A 23741-nucleotide genomic window follows, 5' to 3' on the forward strand; every position below is an offset into this window, starting at 1 on the left:
CAAGGTGGGAGGATTGCTTGAGGTCTGGAGTTTGAAACCAGCCTGGGCAACATAGCAAGCCCCCATCTCTACAAAAATTTAAAAATTACGTGGGGCTGGGCATGGTGGCTCATGCCTGTAATCCCAGCACTTTGGGAGGCCAGGGTGGGTGAATCACTTGAGGTCAGGAGTTCCAGACCAGCCTGACCGACATATAGTGAAATCCCATCTCTACTAAAAATACAAGATTAGCCAGGCGTGGTGGTACACACCTATAATCCCAGCTACTTGGGAGGTTGAGGCAGGAGATCACTTGATTCCGGGAGGTGGAGGTTGCAGTGAGCCGAGATCACACCATTACACTCCAGCCTAGATGACAGGGAGAGACTCTGTCTCAATAACCAAAAAAAAAATTAGGTGGACATGGTGGTATGCACCTGTAGTGCCAGCTACTCAGAAGACTGAGGTGAGAGAATTGCAGAGCCCAGGAGTTTGAGCCTGTGGTGAGCTATGATTGCACCACTGCACTCCAGCCTGGGCAACAGAGTGAGATCCTATCTAAAAAAATTAATTAATTAGTTAAATTATACAAAAGAATGAAGCTGGAAGCTTATCTTATACCATATACAAGATTATTGCAAAATATATCAAGAAGAAATTTTTTGCAAATCATATGTCTGATAAGAGGTTAATATCCTAAATATGTGAAGAACTTGCACAACACAACAACAACAAACAAACAAGCCAATTCAAAAATGGGTAAAGAACTTGAATAGACATTTCTCCAAAGAAGATATACAAAAACCAGTAAGCACATAAAAAAGATAGTCAACACAATTAGTCATTAGGGAAATGCAAATCAAAACCACAGTGAGATACCAATTCATACCTACTACACCTACTAGGATAGCTATAATTTAAAGCAAACAAACATAAACCAGGTGTTGGTGAGACCATGGAGAGATTGGAATGGCCAGGCATGGTGGCTCTTGCCCGTAATCCTAGCACTTTGGGAGGCCGAGGTGGGCAGATCACTTGAGGTCAGGAGTTCGAGACCAGGCTGGCCAACATGATGAAACCCCATATTTACCAAAAAATAGAAAAATTAGCTGGGCATGGTAGCACGTGCCTGTAGTCTCAGCTACTGAGGAGGCTGAGGTGGGAGAATCACTCAAACCCAGGAGGCGGAGGTTGCAGTGAGCTGAGATCGAGCCACTGCACTCCAGCCTGGGCAACAGAGTGAGACTCCATCATAAATAAATAAATAAATAAATAAATAAATAAATAAATAAATAAATTGGAACCCTCATGCATCGCTGGTGGGAATGTAAAACAGTGCAACTGCTGTGGGAAACAGTTTGGTGGTTTCTCAAAAAGTTAAACATAGAATTATGGTATAACCCAGCAATTCCACTCCTTGGTATATATCCAAGAGAACTGAAAGCAGGGACTAGGATAGATATTGGTACACCAAGTCCCACGGTAGCATTATTCACAATAGCCAAAAGGTGGAAGTGACCCTGTGCCACCATGGATGAATGGATAAACAAAATGTGGCATCTACAGACAATGGAATATTAATCAGCCTTAAACATGGAGGAAATTTTGATATATGCTACAACTTGAAAGAATCTTTAATATATAAGTGAAATAAGCCAGATCCAGAAGGACAAATATTAGATGACTCCACTTATATGAGATACCTAGAATAGGCAGATTCATAGGGCTAGAAAGTAGAAAAGGAGTTAGCAGGGGCGGGGGGTGCGAGAGAATGGGGAGTTATTTAATGGGTACAGAGTTCAGGTTGGAGATAATGAAAAAATTTGGGGTATAGATCATGATGATTGGCCTGGTGCAGTGGCTCACACCTGTAATCCCAGCACTTTGGGAGGCTGAGGTGGGCAGATCACTTGAGGTCAGGAGTTCAAGACCAGCCTGGCCAACTTGGTGAAACCCCGTGTCTATGAAATATACAAAAAATTAGCCGGGCATGGTGGCACATGCCTGTAATCTCAGCTACTCAGGAGGCTGAGGCATGAGAATTGCTTGAACCCAGGAAGCAGAGGTTGCAATGAGCTGAGATCACACTGCTGCACTCCAGCCCGGGCAACAGAGTGAGACTCTGTCTTACACACCAAAAAAAATTTGATAGTGATGATGATGATGGTTACACAACACTGTGAATGCATTTAATGTCACTAAATTGTACATTCAGTGGTTAAAATAATAAATATTGTGTCATGTATATTTTACCACAATTTAAAAAAATTAGATTGTGGTGATGTTTGTTCAACCCTAAATATTCTACAACTATTGGATAGTACAATTTATATGGGTAAATTATGTGGTATGTAGATTATATTTCAATAAAGTTGTTTAAAAAATCCTTTCCGGCCGGGCGCGGTGCTCACGCCTGTGATCCCAGCACTCTGGGAGGCCGAGACAGGTGGATCACAAGGTCAGGAGATCGAGACCATCTTGGCTAACACAGTGAAACCCCGTCTCTACTAAAAAAAAAAAAAAAAAAAAAAAAAAAATTAGCCGGGCGTGGTGGCAGGTGCCTGTAGTCCCAGCTACTCGGGAGACTGAGGCAGGAGAATGGCGTGAACCCAGGAGGCGGAGCTTGCAGTGAGCCGAGATCGCACCACTGCACTCCAGCCTGGGTGACAGAGCGAGACTCCGTCTCAAAAAAAGAAGAAAAAAAAATCCTTTCCAGCTTTGACAGTCTCTGATCCATCCACCCATCTATCCATCCATTTATGTATTTGATTCAATACATTTTTATTGAGTTCCCATCATTGTAAGTGTTAAAAATTCGGTGAGAAAGAAAACGAACATGATCCTTGCCCTTTCCTTGCTTTACATTGCGGTTTTAAAAAGTAATCGTAGCCAAATGTATTGAGTGTTTATTATATCCTGGGCACCCGCACAAGCACTTTGCATACCTCATCCCCTGCGGTCTTCACACGGTGTACTGAGCTGTGCTCTTCTTGAATAAGGACATTTGCTCAGGGTCACGCAGCCGGGATTTGAACCTGGCCTGTCTTACCTCAAAGCCCGTGCAGCTGAGATCCAGCTACTTGGAAATGGGGTCTTCCCAGGAGACCTGAGTGGGAACCGTCTGTCAGGCTGGCTGCTATGGTAGCATTGAAGGGAGAATTAAACAGGAGGTGGCATGACCTCCTCTAGGGAGGGGTTTGGAAAATAAGGTGTAAGTCAATGAAGGTTTGTATAGCCATTTACAGTAATCATTACAAAGCAGGTAAAACTATACTTTTAAAAATGGTTATATAATAGAATTTCGAATACAAAATTGGATTTGTAATTGAATTTATAATTGAATTTCTACTATTATATTAAAAATAACTAATGTATTTACTCATTGAACAGGACTATGTACTGGACTCTGTTCCAAGTGCTTTGCATATATTGTCATCCTATTTAATCTTCCTGACAGCTCCATGACTTATAGGAAATACTACTAGTCCTATTTCACAAGCAAGGCAACTGAGGCACAAGGAGGTTCAGTAATTTGAGCAAGGTTATACAGTCAGTCAGTGGCAGAGCTGGGATTTCAGGCTATAAGCCAGGCTACAAGTCTACTATAGAACTTGCCCTTCAATTATGTTAAATATGCAAAATAGGTGAACATGAAAATTGCAGTAGCCAGGTGGCAGAATTGTGTTGACTTCCCATCTCTTTCCCCCCAAATAATTTATTTTCTATTTTCCAAGGATACATCATAATAGTTATGATTCCTAGACCACCAAGGAAAGAAATCACATGTGACTATGACCTTTTTTGGTCTTCTTCTCTTTACCATTGTATTTTGCTGTATTTGATTTTGAATACCCCTATGACATGCACAAACTGGACAGTGCCATTGGACATGCAGGCAGTGTACGGGTAGATACTCGTGGTGTGCTTGGAGGCATTGCCACAGCCTGAAGGTCCTGTCTTGGCTACAGCTGCCCCCACTCTGCTGCAATCTTCTGGGGAGGGCGTGTCCCCTCCTCATCAACACTGAGGCTCTTTCTTTGAAAAAACGTTTTTCTAACTCATAAAAGAGTCTGTTGTACCATGGTTAAGAGTAGCATATTAGCATCAGAAAAACATGGATGCGAATCTTGGCTCTGATGGTCTCGATACCTGGGCAACTGCTTTAGGCCTCTGCTTTGACTTTGGACAATAGAAGTAACAGTACGTAGGGGTGTCCAAGGGAGAGAATGCAGTCACGGGTTCTTAGTTTCTGTTTCTGGTTAGGCCAGTAAAGACCTTTCCTCATCCCTCTTTTCCGCTTATCACTAGAGACAGAAACTAAAACCCATGGCTTCAGGCGCTAAAAGCCTAAAACAAAACAAAACAGAACAACAACAACAAAATAAGGTAGGTTGGACAAGCTTGGCAGAGGTTTTTGGGAATAGGATACTGTTTGGATTGGACCAGAGTACCTGGCTCATTGTAGGGTATGGCATGTCAAGATTTATCTGACATCTTTTTTATTATTAATTTGTGAGGTTATACATTTCTCAAATATTAACCATTTGTATTTCTTCTTTGATGAATTGTCTGCTCATGCCGCTTCCTCATTTGGCAGTTGGCAGTTTGATTTTACAGTATGTTTAAGTCAAGGGCCAAGAGCATTTTGGAAGCGTCTAAATGAAAAAAAGAGATGCAGAGTGGAGGTCTTTTTCCCTGCAAATCTAACGCCTTTTTTCCCTCCAAGGAGCATTTTTCATTGGTTAGTGCAGCCTCCTCTCTCCCTACAACTGACCTGGTTTCTTCCCTCAGAAAATTACATCTGCTTTGTAGAGTCAATCTTTAGAATAGCTGATTTCCCTCCTGGATGGCTGCACCCACAGGTCTCACATGCATAATTTCTTTCTCTGCCTATTTAAGTTGCATACTGTGGGAATGACTGTGGCTGTGACCAGTCTGCTCAGAGAGGCTCTATTTGAGTGTGTGAATACCTAACAAGCGTGCCCTTCTCAGCCCTGTGCAATCACACAGCCCACCAAAGCGCTGACCTTTCTCAGTAAAGCGCAAAAGCCTAAGGGATTGCTTAGATAAAAGGCACATTCTTCAGATAGCTGAACCTCTTTTCCCCTCTGGCCTAGCCCCCATCTTGCTGGACTTGGACAGATCATCTTTTTTTCCATCATGGGGCAGAAAGGACCTGGGCCATAGAAGTTGAGCATTTCTAAATTGCAAAAGGAGCCAAACCTCCCTCCAGTCCCGTGATTCTTGTCAGGAAAGTTCTTGTGGATAAACGTGCTTGGTTCAGGAGATGGTCTGTGTGGCTTGGTGGGAGCATGAAGCTGGCTGCTGGTCTTAAGACATATGTCTGAGGCGGGGATGCTGGTATCCCAGACATGGCAAAACCATGGGGAGAATTCACCCCAAAAAAGCACAGACTCCTCTAGAGAAAGTGGCTGTGGCTTCTCATGAAGACCTTCCCTCAAGGTGAGGCCACCGTGTGCCTGGACAGCACCAGCATTGAAGCTTGTGTCCTGCTATTTGTGTGTCCTCTGAATTCGCCTGCATGCCTGGTTCAGAATGTGTGGTTTAGCAGAAAGAGTATTGGCCTGGGAGACAGACTATATGGGTTTGAGTCGAGGCTTTGCCCTTTTTTTCTTTTTCTCTTTTTTTAGCTCTGTAACCTTGGTAACAGGTTGTTTCCTCATTTGGAGAATAGAGGATAACATTCCCTGTTCTGCTCACCTCCCTACTTGACCATGAGTTCAAATGAGTGTCCTGGGTAAGTTATCAAGACAGAAGAATTTCTTCTCCCCTTAGAGACATAGACAGTGGGCACAGTGCCTGTCCCAGCACCTCATGCTAAGCCCAAGAACTGAGCCTGTGTTAGTCCATTTTGCATCGTTACAAAGAAATACCTGAGACTTGGGTAATTTATAAAGAAAAGAGGTTTATTTTGGCTCACAGTTCTTCAGGCTGTGCAAGATGCATAGTGCTGGCATCTGCTTCTGGTGAAGCCTCAGGAAGCTTCCAAATCATGGTGGAAAGCAAACAGGGAAAAGACTGATGTGAGAACTCATTACCATGGGGAGGGCACCAAGCCATTCATGAAGGATCCACCTGCAGATCTCCTGAGGTCAGGAGTTTGAGACCACCCTGGCCAACGTGGCAAAACCCCATTTCTATTAAAAATGCAAAAATTAGCCAGGCATGCCTGTAGTCCCTGCTACTCAGGAGGCTGAGGCAGGAGAATCATTTGAACCTGAGAGGTGGAGGTTGCAGTAAGCTGATATCGTGCCACTGCACTCCAGCCTGGGCGGCTCCATCTAAAAAAAAATAAAATAAAAAGGATCCAGCTCATGACGCAAACACCTCCCACTAGGCCCACTTCAAACATTGGAAGTCACATTTCAACGTGAGATTTTGGAGGGGACAAAACATGCAAGCCTTTCCCCAGAAGGAGGAGGTCTGGATAAGTCAAGGGAATGTGATGAGGGAGTGTGGATGTGTGGATGGGTGCATCTTTTGTGTGTGTGTGTGTGTGTGTGTGTGTGGCATCAGATCCAAGCTGATTGGTGGCACTGTTGCAGGGACTACTATAGGTAGAATTAACTTGAAAATCCAAAATCTAAAATGCCTCAAAATCTGAAATTTTTTGAGCACTGACGTGACACCAGGAGTAGGAAATTCCATACTGGACCTCTTATGACAGGTCACAGTCAAAGTGCAGTCAAAACTTTGTTGCATGCACAAAATTATTTCAAATATTATGTTTAAAATTACCTTGAGATGGTGTGATATGGCATATATGAAATGGATAAATTTCCTCTTTAGATTTGGGTCCCATTCCCAAGATATCTTATTATGTATGCGCAAATATTCCAAAATCCAGAACAATTCAAAATCCAAAAAACTTCTGGTCTTGAGCATTTCGGATAAAAGATACTCAACCTGTATTACCTTCCCTCATTCTGTAGTCTTTTAAAATCTGGTAAGAGGCCTGGAGGCTGTGGGAATAGCAGAGTGCTCCCTTGACATGTAAGAAAGTGGCTGAAGAGGTCGCCTACGTTCAGAGCTGCAGGGATTGTAGATAAGTTCAGTTCACAAACTTTACAGAGCAGTCAGCCTGTGATGCTGGCCAGAAGACAGATGCAGAAGCAGCAATTAGAATATGATGCCACACGCTGCAGTAGCAGGCAGACAGGGACAGTGGCAGCTGGAAGGATGGTCACTGCACTTGGGGATGTCTGAGTGGAGGAACTGGACAGGCAGAGAAAGTGAGCAGCATCCCAGGTAGAACGTGGGGTCTTGCAGGCAAGGCATTGCTCTGGAGGAAAACATCTCACCTCCCTGTCCTGGATAAGGAAGAATTTATCCCAGGAGAGGCAAAGAGAGTGCTTATCTTGCTCACATAGATAGACCAGAGGGGAAGGGCGGGTGGCTGGAAAGGCGTCGGACCTGGTAACATGGAGGGCTTTTCTTCCGCCTGCATCTTAGAGAAATGCTGTGTGTCTCCAGCAATTCTCTGGCCAGTTTAGAAGGCTGGTCAATGATCATTTGAAGTGTATCAGAGAAGCAGCTTGCTCCGCAGTATATTTTTCAATACCCTTAGAGTTCAAGGTATACTTTGGATTCTTTTTTATTCTGATGATGGGTCTGCGTACTCAGTTACTGGAAAAATACTTTTACCAGCTGAGAAAAGTAATGTTGGTATTCCATAGACTTGCCTACCACCACGTCACCCTGTGTACTTTGCAAAGTCTCCTAACCTCCATCTTGAGCAAGAGTCTCTAGAATCTTCCAAGAAAAGTAAGGAACTTGATCCAGGGCAATGGGAAGAACACAGAACTTTACCCCCGGACTCTTTGCTCCTGGATGACCCAAGGGAAACCACTTAGACTGTCTCTCATTTTCTTCACCTTTACAATGGGGAGATTCGTCCCTGGTCTGGCTGCTTCAAGCACTGATGCAAGGATAAATGGGACACAGGACGGAAAGTGCTTTGCAAGTGCACCAGGCTCGATGCAGGCAGTGTTTCAGGGTGACACTCCTTGCCAGCATCAATTTCAGCATGGGTTAGACAGGAACCTGCTCTGTCTTGGAAGGCACATCCAGACAGTCAGTGTCAATGAAGGTCAGGGCTGCATCTGATGTGTCTTACTGTGAGGCTTCATTTCCCAGCACAGCCTCACTTGGTTAGAGCACCAAGAGGTGAAGGAACAAGGTCCCTCTAATCCTTTTACTGAGTCTGCATAAAGGAACCCAGACGCTTTCCTGGTCTGTCCTGGACCACCCCCGCTCCTTCAGGTCCGGGAGCAGCACAGGGTTTGGAGAGCGTGGAGTCTGGTGCCTGCGCCTCACACCTGTCTCTGCTCCTAAGAACTGCAGCAGCTTTGGGCTGTAGGAAGATCCTCCACTGTGCTTGCCCGGGACACTCTGAAACCTTGCTCCTCTGGCAGCTGCCTGCTCCCTGGCTCCTGCACCCTGCCTCTCGGAGTCTCTGGTCTGCGCTGCAGTTAGAAACCCTGCCTGGAGCTGGATCCACTGAACAGTAATTTGGTCGTCACAGCAGGTACTTCCTTGCTTTTTCCTTCCTGCCAGAATTGGGTGTGTTTTGGTGCTCTAGGGCAGCAGATTGGTAGAGCAGTAGGAATAAGGAGCTGCCATTCCAGCCCCAGGAATTTACTGGTCATTGTTTCTGTCTTGGCTCTGCCCCGACAGACTTCCGTTTGTTTAATGATCAGAGGCTTCATGTGGTCCTGGGACCCCAGGAGGGGGTAGGGAAGGATGTTTCTAAAGCAGAGCCAGGAAGAAAGTGATGCACTACTGAAGGGTTTCAACTCTAAGAAGGCTACGTCCTCATTAGGAACAAATTCATTAATGAGCCACATCAGCTGCAGGGAGGAAGAAGGAGCTCATAATTAATTATAGCTGCTCAGATGAGCTGCCAGATTCGGAGGAGTCAAGAAGCAAGATTGTATGTTGTTTGGATGTCTTTAGATGTCAAGAAGGAAGATTGTGTGTTGTTTGGATGTCTTTAGATGTGTTCCTCCGAAGCGATGGCAGCTCTGGGAACTAACTTTCCAGTTGAAGGATGTGAGAGTTCTTCCTCTTTCTGCAAGATCCAGTCTTGGCTTATTGAGCAGTGAATTCCTTTCTGATCCCACTCACCTATTCCTGAGAGCAAAAAGGAAGTCAGTATTTGCTTTTCCAGCAAGGTCACGGATCACCTGACGAAGTCCTTTAACAGCTGCAAAACATTCGCGGCTGTGCTGAAGGCACGAGCTATCAGCTCCGGCCCTGCAGCCCAAACCTGGCTTTCTGGGAAGGAGACTGTGGGCTATGCAGCGGGAGGATGCAAGGGAAGGTAATGTGGGCACAGTGTTACTCCCGACTGTTTTCTCTTCTTCGTGAAGCTCCAGATTCAGCTGCTGCAATGCAGGCGAAAATGACAGACACTTGCAAAAAACGTGGGAATGGAGTTAATGAGATTGTGTTAATGTGTCATTTGTTGAGCAGGAGTTATCTGTTTGTTTCCCGGGTCGGCAGGAAGTGAGCCCGCTGGAGAACTCGGTTGGCAGAATCTTTCTCAGTGCTTCTCACCTCCCCTGGTGTCCAGGCTTCGGCCCTCTCAATGTTTAGAAGCAGTGGTCAGATGCCTCCTGCTTCTTGGCACAGGGAATATTCACACTTGAAAGGCTGGGGTCCTGGGATGGGGAAACAGGAAGCTCTCATCATCTTGGCATGATCAGTCCGAGGTATGGGTGATTTTTTTTTTTTTTTCTCTTTTGGAAACGGTGCTTTGTCTTTGCAAGGGGTCATGCAGAGATTGGCAGGGTTGCTGTCTGGTGAACTACCTTGATAAATACTTGACTTTGTAAGGTTGAATTCTCCAAGAATTCTCGTGGCAGTGAGGCTGAGACTTGAGCCAAGCTGTCTTTTCAAGGAAATCCAAGGTGCTATTTATTTTGGCATGCAGCCTGCTCTGGGATGAAATACCACATTTTTATTATTGCAGAATAAAAAGAGGTTTGAAGAGAACAAAAGTACAGAACCAGGTTTGTTTCAAGACTAAGTAAGGGATGGTCTCTTTATATTTGGATTTGAGGTTAGAAATGAGCTTGAAAATGGCATCGTAAAAGGAGTAAGCGTGGAGAGGAGAGGGTGCAGATAAATGCCACAGGAGTTGGGCTGACCTGGGGAAACCCATGCTCCTGGGCACTGAGGGTGGATCCGGCTGGAACGGTTTCCAGTCTGGCCTGGTAGCTGCACGTGGACTATCATCGCTGTCTGCCAAGTGACTGCTTCTTTGCTGGATTTTGAATGGTCAGCTTTGGTCCTCACTTCCTTACCGCCCCCCCTTGCCCCATAGGCTTGGAAAGGAACTGTGGAATGATGGAGTCACACAAGCTATCCTGCTCCTAATTAACTGGGTAACTTTGGATTGGCCACATGGACTCTTTGTGCCTTAGTTTCCTCGTTTGTAACTTGGACATGTTCCTGTTTCCTAGGATTGCTTGTATGAGGGTGAAATGAGAAATTATACTCAGTAGCTGATTCCCAGTGTAAGCGCTTAGCTCCTATTAGTTTCTGTCCATGGGTTCCCTTTGAAGACAGATAATTTTGCTCCTTTTATTTTGTTCATTTGGGAACCATGGACTGAGTGTCTGCCATGAGTTAGACATAAGGAGTTGAGGGTGACACGGGAACGAGACGTGCAAGAATTCTGATCTTCACAAGCTTACAGATTAGTAGGGGAGAACAGCTAGAGAGAAAGCAAGCTGTGTATGCCCAAAATATCTAGAATATGATGAGCTGTGGAGAGAGGTTGGGCCCTAACTCTGGATCCTCGACCCTGGCATAGGACAAAAACAAACGGAAAGTAACATAATAACACCAGGTATTTAAAGGTTCTGAACACTGGGGATACAACTTAACAGAATGGGTAAGAAATGGCTTTATGGTCGGGTGCAGTGGCTCACCCCTGTAATCCCAGCACTTTGGGAGGCCAAGGTGGGTGAATCACCTGAGGTCAGGAGCTCAAGACCAGCCTGGCCAACATAGCGAAACCCCATCTCTACTAAAAATACAAAATTAGCCGGGCATGGTTGTGACTGTAATCCCAGTTACTCAGGAGGCTGAGGCAGGAGAATGGCTTGAACCTAGGAGGCAGAGATTGCAGTGAGCTGAGATCAAAAGAAATGGCTTTATGTCAAAGCTTTAAATGCTCCAGAGAGTTGCAAAATTCCGTTTTAAAGGGGAACTGTGTCCCATAAAGCTATTTTCATATTCTGTTTTATTGCGAACAAGGTAGTATGCATGTGTTGATGTGGCAGTTATTTTTACCTAACCTAACTACATTGAGCATCTGCCCATGGGAAGGAAACTCCCTTAGCTAAACTCCACGATGTCTGTTGTGAGGACCACAGAGGAAAGTGGAGAAGGCTGGGGGTGGGAGTCGGGGCTGGAAGTGGTGACTTGTGCACATGACAGATCTCTCCTTCCTTCCTGTATTATGAGCCCTTTAGAGTAAAAGTTGCCGAGCCCCCTCCTTTGAGAGTTGAGTGTTAGCTCCACTTCATTTCTGTAGCCTTGAAATGATTAATTTTAGTGAAATCCGAGTCTAAGAGAAATCTTAGAGGTCTCTACAGAGTTATTTTTAATGAAATTTGACCTAATGTGTGCTGAATAATTCTTTAAAGTCATATGATCTGATACACGACGGGCTGAATTCCTAATTCTAACCAAAGGCTAAGTGTGTGATTGAAAAGTCCCTGGGCTGATGGTGAGAGTTTGTGTAGCCAAAAGTTCAGCTGGACCCAGGTGGCCCCCTTCTCTGCAGTAGGAGCTCTCCAGCCTTGGAGAAGCAGAGCTCTCCTTTGGCCCAGGAGGCTTTACAAGAGAGCAGTTCTCTTCTAAGCCCAGAGGCTTTTTGTGTGTACTGTGGGAGAGGCAGAGAAGCACCAGTCAGAAGCATTTCCCCTCACAAGGGGAGCTAGGATCAGTCATAGTGTCAGGGAACTGGGCTGACTTACAGGGTGGACAAAGGTTTATAAATCACTTTTGTTCCCAACCCAGGCTTGGAGTTGGCTAGACTTGAGGGCAGATCCTGCTGTAACACTTGCTTGTTAAGTGACGTGGATCAGCCCTGTCAACTCTCTCAGCCTCAGTCTCCCTCCCTGGAAAATGGGAATAATAATAATCCTCTTTGGGTGATGGTGTAAAGATTGCATGAGATAATTCATGAATGTCAAGTACTCCCAGCTCTGCCTGTTGCTTAGTAATGTTACAGGGGTGGGAGGGAGAGGGGAGCAGGAGCAGGAGAGGCTGCGATGGTGGAGATGAAGGGCCAAGCTTACGGTTTGCCACCTCAGTCTCTTCTTCTGCAGGCTTCACCTGCCACTGCCTCCTGCATGCCAGCATCACCTGCTGGAGGCTGCAGAGCTGGGGTGGTGAGAGAGGCAGTGGTATTCTCTGCCTGGGAGCTTTCTGTTTATAACAAGGGAAAGCCTGCCTCACCCCAGGTTAGAACCTTCCACACCTCTCCACCGTCTGCCTCCTTGGTGGCCGCTCTCAGCCTCTGCAAGACCACCTACACTCTCAGCTCCCTTGTCCCTAACTTCTCTAGCTCTCGGTTTTCAACAAACCAGGATGTGCTGCTGCACTGCTTGCTGCCTCAGAGGTAAGCAAAGTACTCAGTGTGTCAATCCTTCTGCAATGAGTGTCTCTGCTTCTAGAACACATGCCTGCCCTTTGGGGCTCCATCCACCTGGATAGAGCAAGGCCTCTCTGGCAGCTGCTTGGCAAATGGGCTGGAGGAGATGAGGCAGAAGCAGCGCTCGCAGGAAGAAGTGGTGCTAAACTTTCTGGAGGCAAACTTCGGCATTTCTCTCTTATTTGACAGGCCTCATATTTTCCAGCCCTCTTCTCTAGTTACTTGTTTGTCCCCTTTTTTCCATCCTTGGTTTCTGGGGGCCACCCATCATCCTTTTCTTTCACTCTCAGTTTCTCCCAATCCTTCCCTCATCACTGGTTCACTTTCCTGGTCTGGAGTTCATTGTCAAGTACATTGGAATTCCTAAAACAACCCTGCTTCCACTGCTGTGGTGTCACAGATAATTCGTTATTCTGATGGATGTGGAGTTACAATCATAAAAAGCCAATTTCCTGGGTGATTTATTGTAATGGGGGCAGGAGCTAGGATGTTTACCATTTGAAGAAAGAGTCCTGGAAATGGATTAAAACTTTGGGGAGAATTTATGGTCAAACCTCAAGGCACACTAATTCAGAGCGAGGGCAATATTCTGCTTGAATAGTTACCCATGTATTCGGGCCACCCAGGTTGAACTTCCCCTTGTTCTGCCCATGGTTAGAAATCACCTCTAAGTATCAGCTCCCTGTCAGTACTTGCAATTATCTCATCTCTATCTTCTGTTTGATTGACATGTCACACATCATTTATAGGTACTCTGATTCCAGCTTTCTCACAAAGTGGATTATAAGTCTCTTCCCAGGATGGGGACAGGTAGATTTCAACTCTTGAGATTACGGAAAGCGCCCTGTGCTGGTATCAGAAGCCTAGGTCTGATACTAGCACCTTCACGAATATTCTGAGACACCTTAGAGCAATTAACTCCTCAGCCTCAGTTTCCTCATCTGCCAAGCAAGACGGCTGGACCAAATACTTCCACTTCTTTTCATTTCAACTATTGCTAATATTCCATGAAGAAACATTCAGAATTGGACTGTAGAAATGTGTACAGGTTTTTAATCTTCCTCCTTGGAGGACTGTGAGGTCATGGGCACCCTGGGAGAAAGGCAGGGATGGGTGTTACTTTCTTTAGTGCTATGTTTCCCCAATACTTATTCAAACTCTAATGAGACTCACCAATTCTGTATCCTCCTTTCTTTCAGAACTCTCCAACAAGTTTTACAGACTCATCTGATGAAGAGTGCCTGAGACACTGAGGGTCAGCGCTCCAAAGATGGAGAAGACAGATGGTAGGCAGGCTGCTTTGTAGGGCCTGTTTTAAGATAAGCACTTGGGCTGGGAAAGAATTGTTGCCACAAATCCTGGAAATAGCCTAGGAAAGGCTTACAGGAGATACCCCCAAAGAGGCAGTGCTGGTAGGCTTAAGCATGTATTTCAGATTTTGTATATCTCCAGCCCTAGCCAAGGAAAGAGGCACAATATGGTGAAAGAGCCTCCATTCATACCTAAGTGATTCTACAAGTCATTTAATGTCTTTGATCCTTAATCCTCCCATGTATCAGTTAGCTTTGCTGTGTAACAAACAGCCCAACAATTTAGTGACTTAAAGACATTAATTATTTCTCAAAAGATTCTGTGGGTTAGCAGGGCCATTATTCTGGTCTAGGCTGGCATGGCTGATCTTTTCTGGGTTCATTCACATGTCCATGGGCTTCTGGGTGACTTGGCTGGGGCTGGATGACTTAGAATGGCCACACTCACATATCTGGGATATCAGTAGTGACTTGGCCATGTGTCTCTCATCATCCAGGAGGTTGGCTAGGGCTTGTTCACATGGTGGCAGAAGAGTTGAAGCACAACACAAGAACAGACTGACTCCAATGTGCAGATAATGTTCCAATCTCTGCATATGTCATATTGCTGTTGACCCACTGGCCAACACAGTCATAAGGCCACATCTAGTGTCAGTGTGGTAGGGGAGTACCCTAAGGGTCGGATATTATTGTGACTATCTTTGCAAACAGTTGACCACACCTTGTCTATAAACAGGTATTAATACTATTTCATAGGGTTAGTAAACAACTAAATTACACAATGCATGGAAAGTTGTCGAGTAACAACTACCTAGCATAATGAATGTCGGAATGTTCCCCTCTTCCCGTCCCCAGGAAACTTGCAGAAGGCCACAGTCTAGACCCCAATCTCCTGACTTCTAATGAATTTTTTTTTTTTTTTTTTTTTTTTTTTTTTTTTTTTTTTTGAGACGGAGTCTCGCTGTGTCTCCCAGGCTGGAGTGCAGTGGCGTGATCTCGGCTCACTGCAAGCTCCGCCTCCCGGGTTCACGCCATTCTCCCGCCTCAGCCTCCCAAGTAGCTGAGACTACAGGCGCCCGCCACCACGCCCGGCTAGTTTTTTGTATTTTTAGTAGAGACGGGGTTTCACCATGTTAGCCAGGATAGTCTCGATCTCCTGACCTCGTGATCCACCCGCCTCGGCCTCCCAAAGTGCTGGGATTACAGGCTTGAGCCACCGCGCCCGGCCATGAATTTTTTTTCTAGATCACCAAATATCAGGAAACAGAGAGCCTCTAATTCCCCTTGAATCACATGGGCCTTCACCAGTGCAGGACTTAGGGACCTGACATCAGCTCCCGCCCTGCCTCTTCTTCCAAATGCAGTTCCCATATATTTCAATATTTCAGTAGTTGCCTTTCTCCCCAGAGAGCTGCCATTTCAGTACATCCCTGGCAGTGGTCCCACCGAACACCCACTCATTCTCTCAAAAGCCCCAGGGGCCTGTCAGCCCAGCTGCCTCTAAGTCCCTTCTCAGCACACTGGGGAGGTCTGCTGTCCACGTGATCGCTCATATGAGCTCAAGAAAGGCTCCCTCCTTTCAGCCATGGGCCTCCCGAACAGGGACAAGCCTCCCCAGAGGGGAAGGCTTCCTTCCCTGTCTTGGCCTTTGGAAGAGTTTCGTTTTACTCCCCTTCTTTATGGCTTTATTTTCAGCCACTTTCTCTCTAGTTTCTGTTTTTCCCATTTACTTCAGAGACTGAATATAGGCTTTTGAACTTCTCTTTAAACGCTTTAAACGCCTCTAGTTGGTTCACACTTTAAACGCCTCTAGTTGGTTCACTTACCTGCTTTACTTCACTTGTCCCTTCAGATAATTACTGTGGTTCTCCCTCCTTACCTTGTCCCCTTCAAGTCCCCTTTTCTCCTGTCTGTGTGTAACTCTGAAGCTGATTGTGTTTGTAGGTCCTGTATAAGGGTCTAGTGATCTGTTGCACTCTTAAGCAAGACTCCATAGGGAATTCCAGGTAGCTCTGAGCCTCCTCTATCTTTCTTTTTTCTTCTCCCCAGACTCATTTTCCCACTTTCTCCAGAAATATTTTCTTGGACTCTCATTCCCTCTTGAGCTGTAGGGAGACAGCACATGCTCAGTGAATCCTCCTCTGCCGCATTCAGAACCTGCCCACCCTTGCTGTTAGGGTCCTTCAGTGAGTGTCTACTCTGGGCTGTGTTCTCTAGTGCATTCATGCTAATAATGACAACAACTCTGTAAGTTAGGCGTTGTTATCTCCACTTTACAAATGGAGAAATTGAGGCAGAGGGAAATGAAATAATTTGCCCAGAATCACACAAGTGGGAGATGACAGCCAGGATTCAAATCCAGCCAGGTTGGCCATGCGTTGGTTTATTTCATCTGAATTTCATTTTGAGCAGAGTCAGGTCCTCCTAACTGATTCCCACCCTGGCCCAGTGCCTGGAATTCTGAGCTCTCGCATACCTGCCACCAGGTAGAATGAACAGGAGCAGAGCTGCTTGTGAGGGCAGTCTCTCAGCCTATCAGCTCAAGCTCCCTCATCAAAGCCCAGCATTCCTCTTGTGCTGGGAGAAAGAGAAGGAATGCAGAGTGGCAGGTGGCAGGCAGGGCAACATGATGGATCACCCTGTGTGTGTGTGTGTGTGTGTGTGTGTGTGTGTGTGTGCTAGCTTAGGAAAGCACCTATTAAACCTGCTATTAAACCTGTCATCCTTGGTAGCTGCTCAACCTCACTTGCCCTCCTCTCCCTTGTGGAAGATTCTGCCTCTAAATCTGCTGTTTCTTATTTGATGCTATGATTGTATTTGTGCTCTGGATCTGTGCCCAGAAGCCGTTGGGCAAATCGGTGCATTTCTAGTGAATTGAGGCAATAAGCAGATAAATAATGCAGCCTCTCCTTTAGGAGAGCTCTTTGCCTTCTAGGTCATAAATCTGCTCTCTACTTAACTTTCGATAAATATCTCTTCTCTGTTTGGCCTGTCCTTGTAATCCGGGGGGCTGTTGAGCAGACCACTAGGTCTAAGAGTATAGCCAGTGCAACTTGGAAAACTAATGGAGACCAATACAAGATATTGTTCTCATTTACTAAAATTGCCAGTGTGTTTCTTTGTGGGGGTACGGGAAGGTCGGGGAGCAAGTTGGTTTAAAAAATTGTGTGAGTCGGCTGGGCATGGTGGCTCATGCCTGTAATCCTAGCACTTTGGGAGGCTGAGGCAGGCGGATCACCTGAGGTCAGGAGTTCAAGACCAGCCTGGCCAACATGGTGAAACCTCGTTTCTACTAAAAATACCAAAAAAAAAAAAAAAAAGCCAGGTGTGGTGGCACGCACCTGTAATCCCAGCTACTCGGGAGGCTGAGGCAGAAGAATCACTTGAACCTGGAAGGCAGAGGTTGCAATGAGCCAAGACTGCACCGTTGCACTCCAGCCTGGGCAACAAGAGCGAAATTCTGTAAGAAAGAAAGAAAAGAAAGAAAGAGAGAAAGAGAGAAAGAGAGAAAGAGAGAGAGAAAGAGAAAGAGAGAGAGAGGGAGGGAGGGAGGGAGGGAGGAAGGAAGGAAGGAAGGAAGGAAGGAAGGAAGGAAGGAAGGAAGGAAGGAAGGAAGGAAGGAAGGAAGAAGAAAGAAAGAAAGAAAGAAAGAAAGAAAGAAAGAAAGAAAGAAAGAAAGAAAGAAAGAAGGAAGGAAGGAAGGAAGGAAGGAAGGAAGGAAGGAAGGAAGGAAGGAAGGAAGGAAAGAAAGAAGGAGGGAGGGAGGGAGGAAGGAAGGAAAATGTGCCCCAGGAAATACCACCATTTGCAACTTTTTAAAACCTGTTCCTTTCCCTCCATTACCTTGAACTCCTCTCACCTTAATCATGTCAGCAGCCTCCCAGCTGACCTTGGGGCCTCTGGTTTGCCTTTCTGTTAATCCTTGGCAAGATGCTCTTTTTGAAATCACATTCAACCAAGTCACCCCCTTGTTTAAAACCCTTTGGTGATTCCCATCACCTAAAGCGTAAAGTCAAAACTTGTTTACGTGCATACAAGTTGCTCCATGATCTGGCTGTTGCTGTCCTTTCCAATTTTATCTTTCTCTACCACGTTTTAAGTACTGGCCATATCAGCTGCATTTATAGAACTTTGAAATACTGTGTGATTTCACCCTCCATCCCTTTGCACATTCTCTGTGGAGAGCTAGATTTTCTGTCTTGGCTATCTATTGCTGCATAACAAGTCATCCCAAAACTTGGTGGCTTAACACAGTAATTTATTATTAGCACAGGCTCAGTTCAGTGATTCTCACTTGGGGTCCCTCCTGTAGTTGAAGTCAGATGATAGCTGAAGACTTTTTTACTCATGCGTGGCATCTGAGCTAGGATGACTGGAACTGCTTGGGGCTGGCTGGGTATTCCCTTCCCTCTCTCCACTTGACCTTTCTGTGGGGCTGTTTGAGCTTCCTTGCAACATGGCAGTCTCGGGGAAGGTGGACTTCTTACACGGCAGCTGGCTTCCCAATGAGTGTGCATTCTAAGAGAGCCAGGTGGAAGCTATGGGGCTTCTTATGACCTAGCTTTCAAGATCTCTGAGCATCAGCCACATTCTTTTGGTTAAAGCAGTCACAGGCCAGCCCAGAATCAAAGGCCTGGAAAGGTAGACTCCACCTTTAAACATAAAATTAGCTTGCTTGTCCAAAGAGGGTAGGAATTGGTGGTGGTCATCTTGAAGATAAATTGCTACAATGTCTTTTACTCCCTTGTTCTCCTGGCAAGTCCCTATTTATTCATTTATCACCCAGTCGTACATCACTTTTGTGTAAAGTCATCCCTCTCCTACCTAGGAAAAATTGGTCTCCAAGTCCAAAAAAAAAAATAATTCTGCAGAAACTAGAAAAATAAGTCAGGGAAGAAGCCTGTACCATGAGCATGCATCTGTTACTCTCCTTATCTCACTGCATTGTGTGTGTTCGTGTCTCTCCTGCCTCACCATAAATCCTTTGAAGGCAGAGGCTGAACCTGATTCATCTTGGTGTCCTTAGGATCTAGCTTAGCACATAGGTGCTCAATAAATGGGTGGTTGAGGTAAGTGAATTGAATCACAGCTATTTTATAATTTTAACCTAGGGCCCACTACCCTTAAAACCAAGCAATCAACCAGTCACAACATGTTTGTGGAGACCAGCAGTGAGTCACATAAGTCAGTTTCCATTATGGGGCTTCCATTGTCTATATTTTGGGATTCCACAAAGATAAACTGAATGTTTATCATGTGTGAGGCATCGTCCCAAGTACTTTATTACTAATTAACTAGTCCTCACAATAATCTTTTTTTTTTTTTGAGATGGAATTTTGCTATTGTTGCCTAAGCTAGAGTACAATGGTGCAATCTCGGCTCACTGCAACCTTCGCCTCCCGGGTTCAAGCGATTCTCCTGCCTCAGCCTCCTGAGTAGCTGGGATTAGAGGCACCTGCCACCACGCCCATCTAACTTTTTGTATTTTTAGTAGAGATGGGGTTTCACCATGTTGGCCAGGCTGGTCTCAAACTCCTGACCTCAAGTGATCCACCCACCTCGGCCTTCCAAGGAGCTGAGATTACAGGCGTGAGCCACCGCACCCAACTGTCCTCACAATAATCTTATTTTACCTGTTATTATTCCCATTTTACAGATGATGAGACATAGGAAGGCTAAGTAACTTCCCCAAGGTCATGCAGCAGAGATCTAGACCAGGCTCCAGAATCTGTATTCTGAACCTCTGTACTCTCCACTAATGTTCTCTCCTGAGCTCAATATTTTCAGAGACTGTTTAGCAGAATGTCACAGAGGTAATTAGGCGTGTCACATGAGGAACATCGAAGAAACAAAGACTATTTAACCTGAAGAAGAAGTTGCTTGGCAACAGGCCCCTATGGATGCAGATAGTTGAAGGACTGGCTTGTTTCCAGTGTCCTCTGTCGCGGTCAACAGGTGAATGCTGCAAGGAGATCCTGGAACCTTGGTGTAATGGAGAACTTCCTCATCATGATGGCCCCCCAGCGTATGGGTTGCCCTGGAAAGTCAAGTCCCATTCTTCTTGGAGGATGGATACCAATGTCCCTTTTGACATTAATTGGCCCTTTTACCACATTTTATCCAGTGTGTGAAAAATGCAGTTTCTTTCTTTTTCTCTTCTTCCCTTCCCCTTCCCTTTCCCCTTCCCCTTCCTCTTCCCCTTCCCCTTCTCCTTCCTTCCTTCCTCCCTGCGTCCCTCCCTCTCTCCCCCTCCCTCCCTCCCTCCCTCCCTCCCTCCCTCCCTTCCTTCCTTCCTTCCTTCCTTCCTTCCTTCCTTCCTTCCTTCCTTCCTTCCTCTCTTCACTGAGTTCCTGACCAAAGGAGGTGTTTTCTTACTTGGCATGGGTTTATGAAAGTGAATTTCGTGTTTGTTAAGCACTAGGCAATTTTCAGATGCAAAGAGCGTAGGCCGTGCATGATTACTTGTTCTAGTTCTCTCTGATCTGTGCATACCTGAAGCGCAGGCATCTGCACAAGCTTAAATAATGTAAAAGGCATAACTCATTGATACCTCCGGCTTTAGCAAGATTTACTCCTACCAATTTGAGTCATGCAAGTTAGGGTTTGGTTTTTTTTTGCAGATTTCTTTTTTACTGCTGAGCTACTTGTGTATCTTATCCTTCAAAATCTTCCATATCCGAATTGCCAATTAGTACCCTGATTTGGCAAATTCCTGGGCACTTCCGTTTAGCAATTATATGATTCAAACCCACAAAAGCAGTTCAAGACCATTTTGTTTTGCTGGTCTGCAGGCAGATTCCCCAGTAGTAATCCAGATGATGTATGGCAAACTGGAAACCATTCCCTCCCCGTTTCCTTGCAGACATTGGCTAAGTACACATTGATTTAATAAGATGATTTCCCAATACAGCCAAAAAGACTGAGCATCTCGGCATAATTTAGAGGCTATAACATTTAGGAGAAGTCTCATGTGATAGTGTTAAGTTAAAATCAGAGATATTAGGCCTCATCGCCCTGTAATGCTTAATTAACTTTGTGCTTTTTTTTTTGCTTTTTTTTTTTTAACTTGTCTTATGTCTCCCAGCCAAAGACCAGTCCTGTCAGGGGGATGAAGAGAAAGACCCTCCGAAGAGGTACCCTTACTCTGTGGAGACCCCATATGGCTTTCATTTAGACCTGGACTTCCTCAAGTATGTGGATGACATCGAGAAGGGAAACACCATCAAAAGGATTCCTATCCACAGAAGGTCCAAGCAGGCCAAGTTTAGCACTCTGCCCCGAAACTTCAGCCTTCCTGACAGCGGGGCTCGCCCCCCCGCGGCCCCGCCGCCCCAAAACTGGTCCCCAGTGGTGCCAAGGAAGGCATCGCTTGGGACACAGGAGCAAACCCAGTCACTGCCGCTTGGTAATGCCTCCCAGGCCTCAACCAGCGCGAGTGAGGTGAGCTACCACAGGAGGGCCCTGTTGGCAGAGGCCACCAGGCAGTTGGAAGCTGCTGAATCAGAGGATGCCGAGGTCACCCTTGGGAGTGGACGGCCCCAGCTATTGAGAGCATCCAGCATGCCTGCCACGCTGCTGCACAGCAGGGCTTCTGAGGAGCCAGGCCTCAGCCTGGGGCCTCCTGCCCCTCCTGCCCTCCCTCCCCTTCAGGGTGAAGGCAGCGTCTGCCATGGCACCTTTGGCCCTGCAGAAGGATTGGCAGGTTTCCACAGCTCCAGCCCACAAGCATCAACTCGGATTCCGGAGCTGGTCCAGGAGGGAGCTGAGCCTCCAGAGGGCACGGTGAAGGCTCCAAATCACCTCCCTCTCCCAGGCCCTCCTTCCTCATTCCAGAATGTGCTTGTAGTTCTAGAGGACAAGGAAGACGAACACAAAGCCAGAAAAGCAGAGGTGGTGTTCAGCCCTGGCTCCCCCACACCAAGCCCTCCTCCTCTGCCATCACCCATCCCTGAGAATGAGCTCCTCCTGGAAGAAATCGAGCTCAACATCAGTGAGATTCCACCCCCGCCACCTGTAGAAGTGGACGTGAGAAGCATTGGCATCAGAGTGACAGAGGAAAGCCTGGGCCTTGCCAGGGTGGATCCAGGCAGCATCTCCAGCCTGAAACAGCAGGTCTCGGCCCTGGAGGGAGAGTTGTCTGGAAGAACCGAGGAACTGGTGCAGGTCAGAGCTGCCCTCCAGCAGCAGGAAGAGGAAATCAAGGCTAGGGAGCAAAGAATTCGAGAGCTGGAGTTCACTGTAGCCCAACTGGAAGGACAGCTTCACCAAGAGAACACCAAAGACACTCAGGGCCAGACGGACGCCATGGTGAACACTGACCCTGTCCATGGACTCTTGACCAGGGAGTCGTGTGACAAGGGCATTGAGGTCAACCTTCTAGGCAGCATGGAGTCTGAAAGCTGGGGGCACCGAGGAGAGGAAAATGGCCTCCTATGGGGGCCAGATGGTCACAAACAAGGGGATCAGAGCCCAGCAGAACATGTGCCCCAGCTGTCACTGCCACAGGGACCCGAGCGAGTCCTTACCCCCTCTGTACATAGCTTCCTCTCCACTGAACTCAGGATTGAAGAAGCAGGCACTGAACAGGAAGGAGGCCCTCAGGGAGGAACCAGGGGAGCAGGAGGCTTTCCGTGGGGCAGCGACAGAAAGACTCCCCCAGCAGGGAGAGAGGAGGCCAATTCCAATCTCCCAGGGAAGGAGCGCCCGGGAAGGCCACCGAGCTCGCCAACGGATGCCACTATTGGGCAGTACGTGAAGAAGATCCAGGAGCTCCTGCAGGAGCAGTGGAACTGCCTGGAGCACGGGTACCCAGAGCTGGCCAGCGCCATCAAGCAGCCGGCCTCCAAGCTCAGCAGCATCCAGAGCCAGCTGCTGAGCTCCCTCAACCTGCTGCTGTCAGCCTACTCGGCCCAGGCTCCCCCACCCAAGGAGCCGCCGGCCTCCTCCTCCTCCCCGCCGATGGGTAAATACCGTCCATACAGGGGCCTGAGACAGGGAGCCCTTTCTCCTTCACATGATGAGGCAGAGGGAACAAGGTTTTCATTATATTAATGTGTTTTTAAAAAGATTTTAGCAGCTGGGAGCAGTGGCTCAGGCCTGTAATCCCAGCATTTTGGGAGGCCGAGGTGGGCAGATCACCTGAGATCAGGAGTTCAAGACCAGCCTGGTCAACATCGCGAAACCCCATCTCTACCAAAAATACAGAAATTAGCTGGGCATGGTGGTGGGCGCCTGTAATCCCAGCTACTTGGAAGGCTGAGGCAGGAGAATCGCTTGAACCTGGGAGGCAGAGGTTGCAGTGAGCCGAGATCACACCATTGCACTGCAGCCTGGGTGACAGAGCGAGACTCCATCTCAAAAAAAAAAAAAAAGAAAAAAAGCAAGAAAAAAAGAAAAAAAGATTTTAGTACTTCCAGGAACCCAGTGGAATAAAAACTGATGTGTGTGACAGTGGAGGCTCGGGACCTCTACTCTTGCCTTTGCTCTAAGGTTGGGTCTGACTGTGAGGCCACTGCCTACAGCTGTATGGATAGCACAGGGCACAAAGATGGCAGCCAGGGAGGGCAAATGAAAGTTGAAAGCCAGCCCACACTCCATTTGCCATGCCTTGCACTGCAGCACCGCATCCACCCAGAGGGGGCTGTTGTCATTTGCATTGTGCAAAGGCAGTGTCTGGGGCCAAGAATGGCCCTGCTGAGTGGACTCCAAACCTCTTCCTGGGCTTTTGCATTCCTGTGTTCCTCTCTGGTTCTTGCACAGTA

At 46.7% G+C, this 23741-nt stretch overlaps 1 protein-coding gene across 11 annotated transcripts in view; it reads left to right on the forward strand.

Moving 5' to 3' along the window:
• KANK4 (KN motif and ankyrin repeat domains 4) overlaps positions 1–23741 on the forward strand; it is an 89336-nt gene that overhangs the window by 28635 nt on the left and 36960 nt on the right. For 3 of the 11 annotated variants that reach the window (XR_012419349.1, XM_045369930.3, XM_005543206.5), the window contains 2 exons: positions 13870–13956; positions 21065–22942. Coding sequence is in view for 8 of the 11 variants with exons in the window: in XM_045369930.3 (XP_045225865.2) it covers positions 13941–13956; positions 21065–22942 (1894 nt within the window). In the remaining 3 variants the exon portion in view is untranslated. Of the gene's footprint in view, positions 1–8314; positions 8528–9207; positions 9714–13869; positions 13957–19636; positions 19936–21064; positions 22943–23741 lie in introns of those variants that run through there. The other 8 variants (XR_012419348.1, XM_065521430.2, XR_012419352.1 and 5 more) reach the window with 6 other exon arrangements.

The sequence above is a fragment of the Macaca fascicularis genome, chromosome 1 (assembly GCF_037993035.2).
Source record: "Macaca fascicularis isolate 582-1 chromosome 1, T2T-MFA8v1.1".
NCBI lineage: Eukaryota > Metazoa > Chordata > Mammalia > Primates > Cercopithecidae > Macaca > Macaca fascicularis.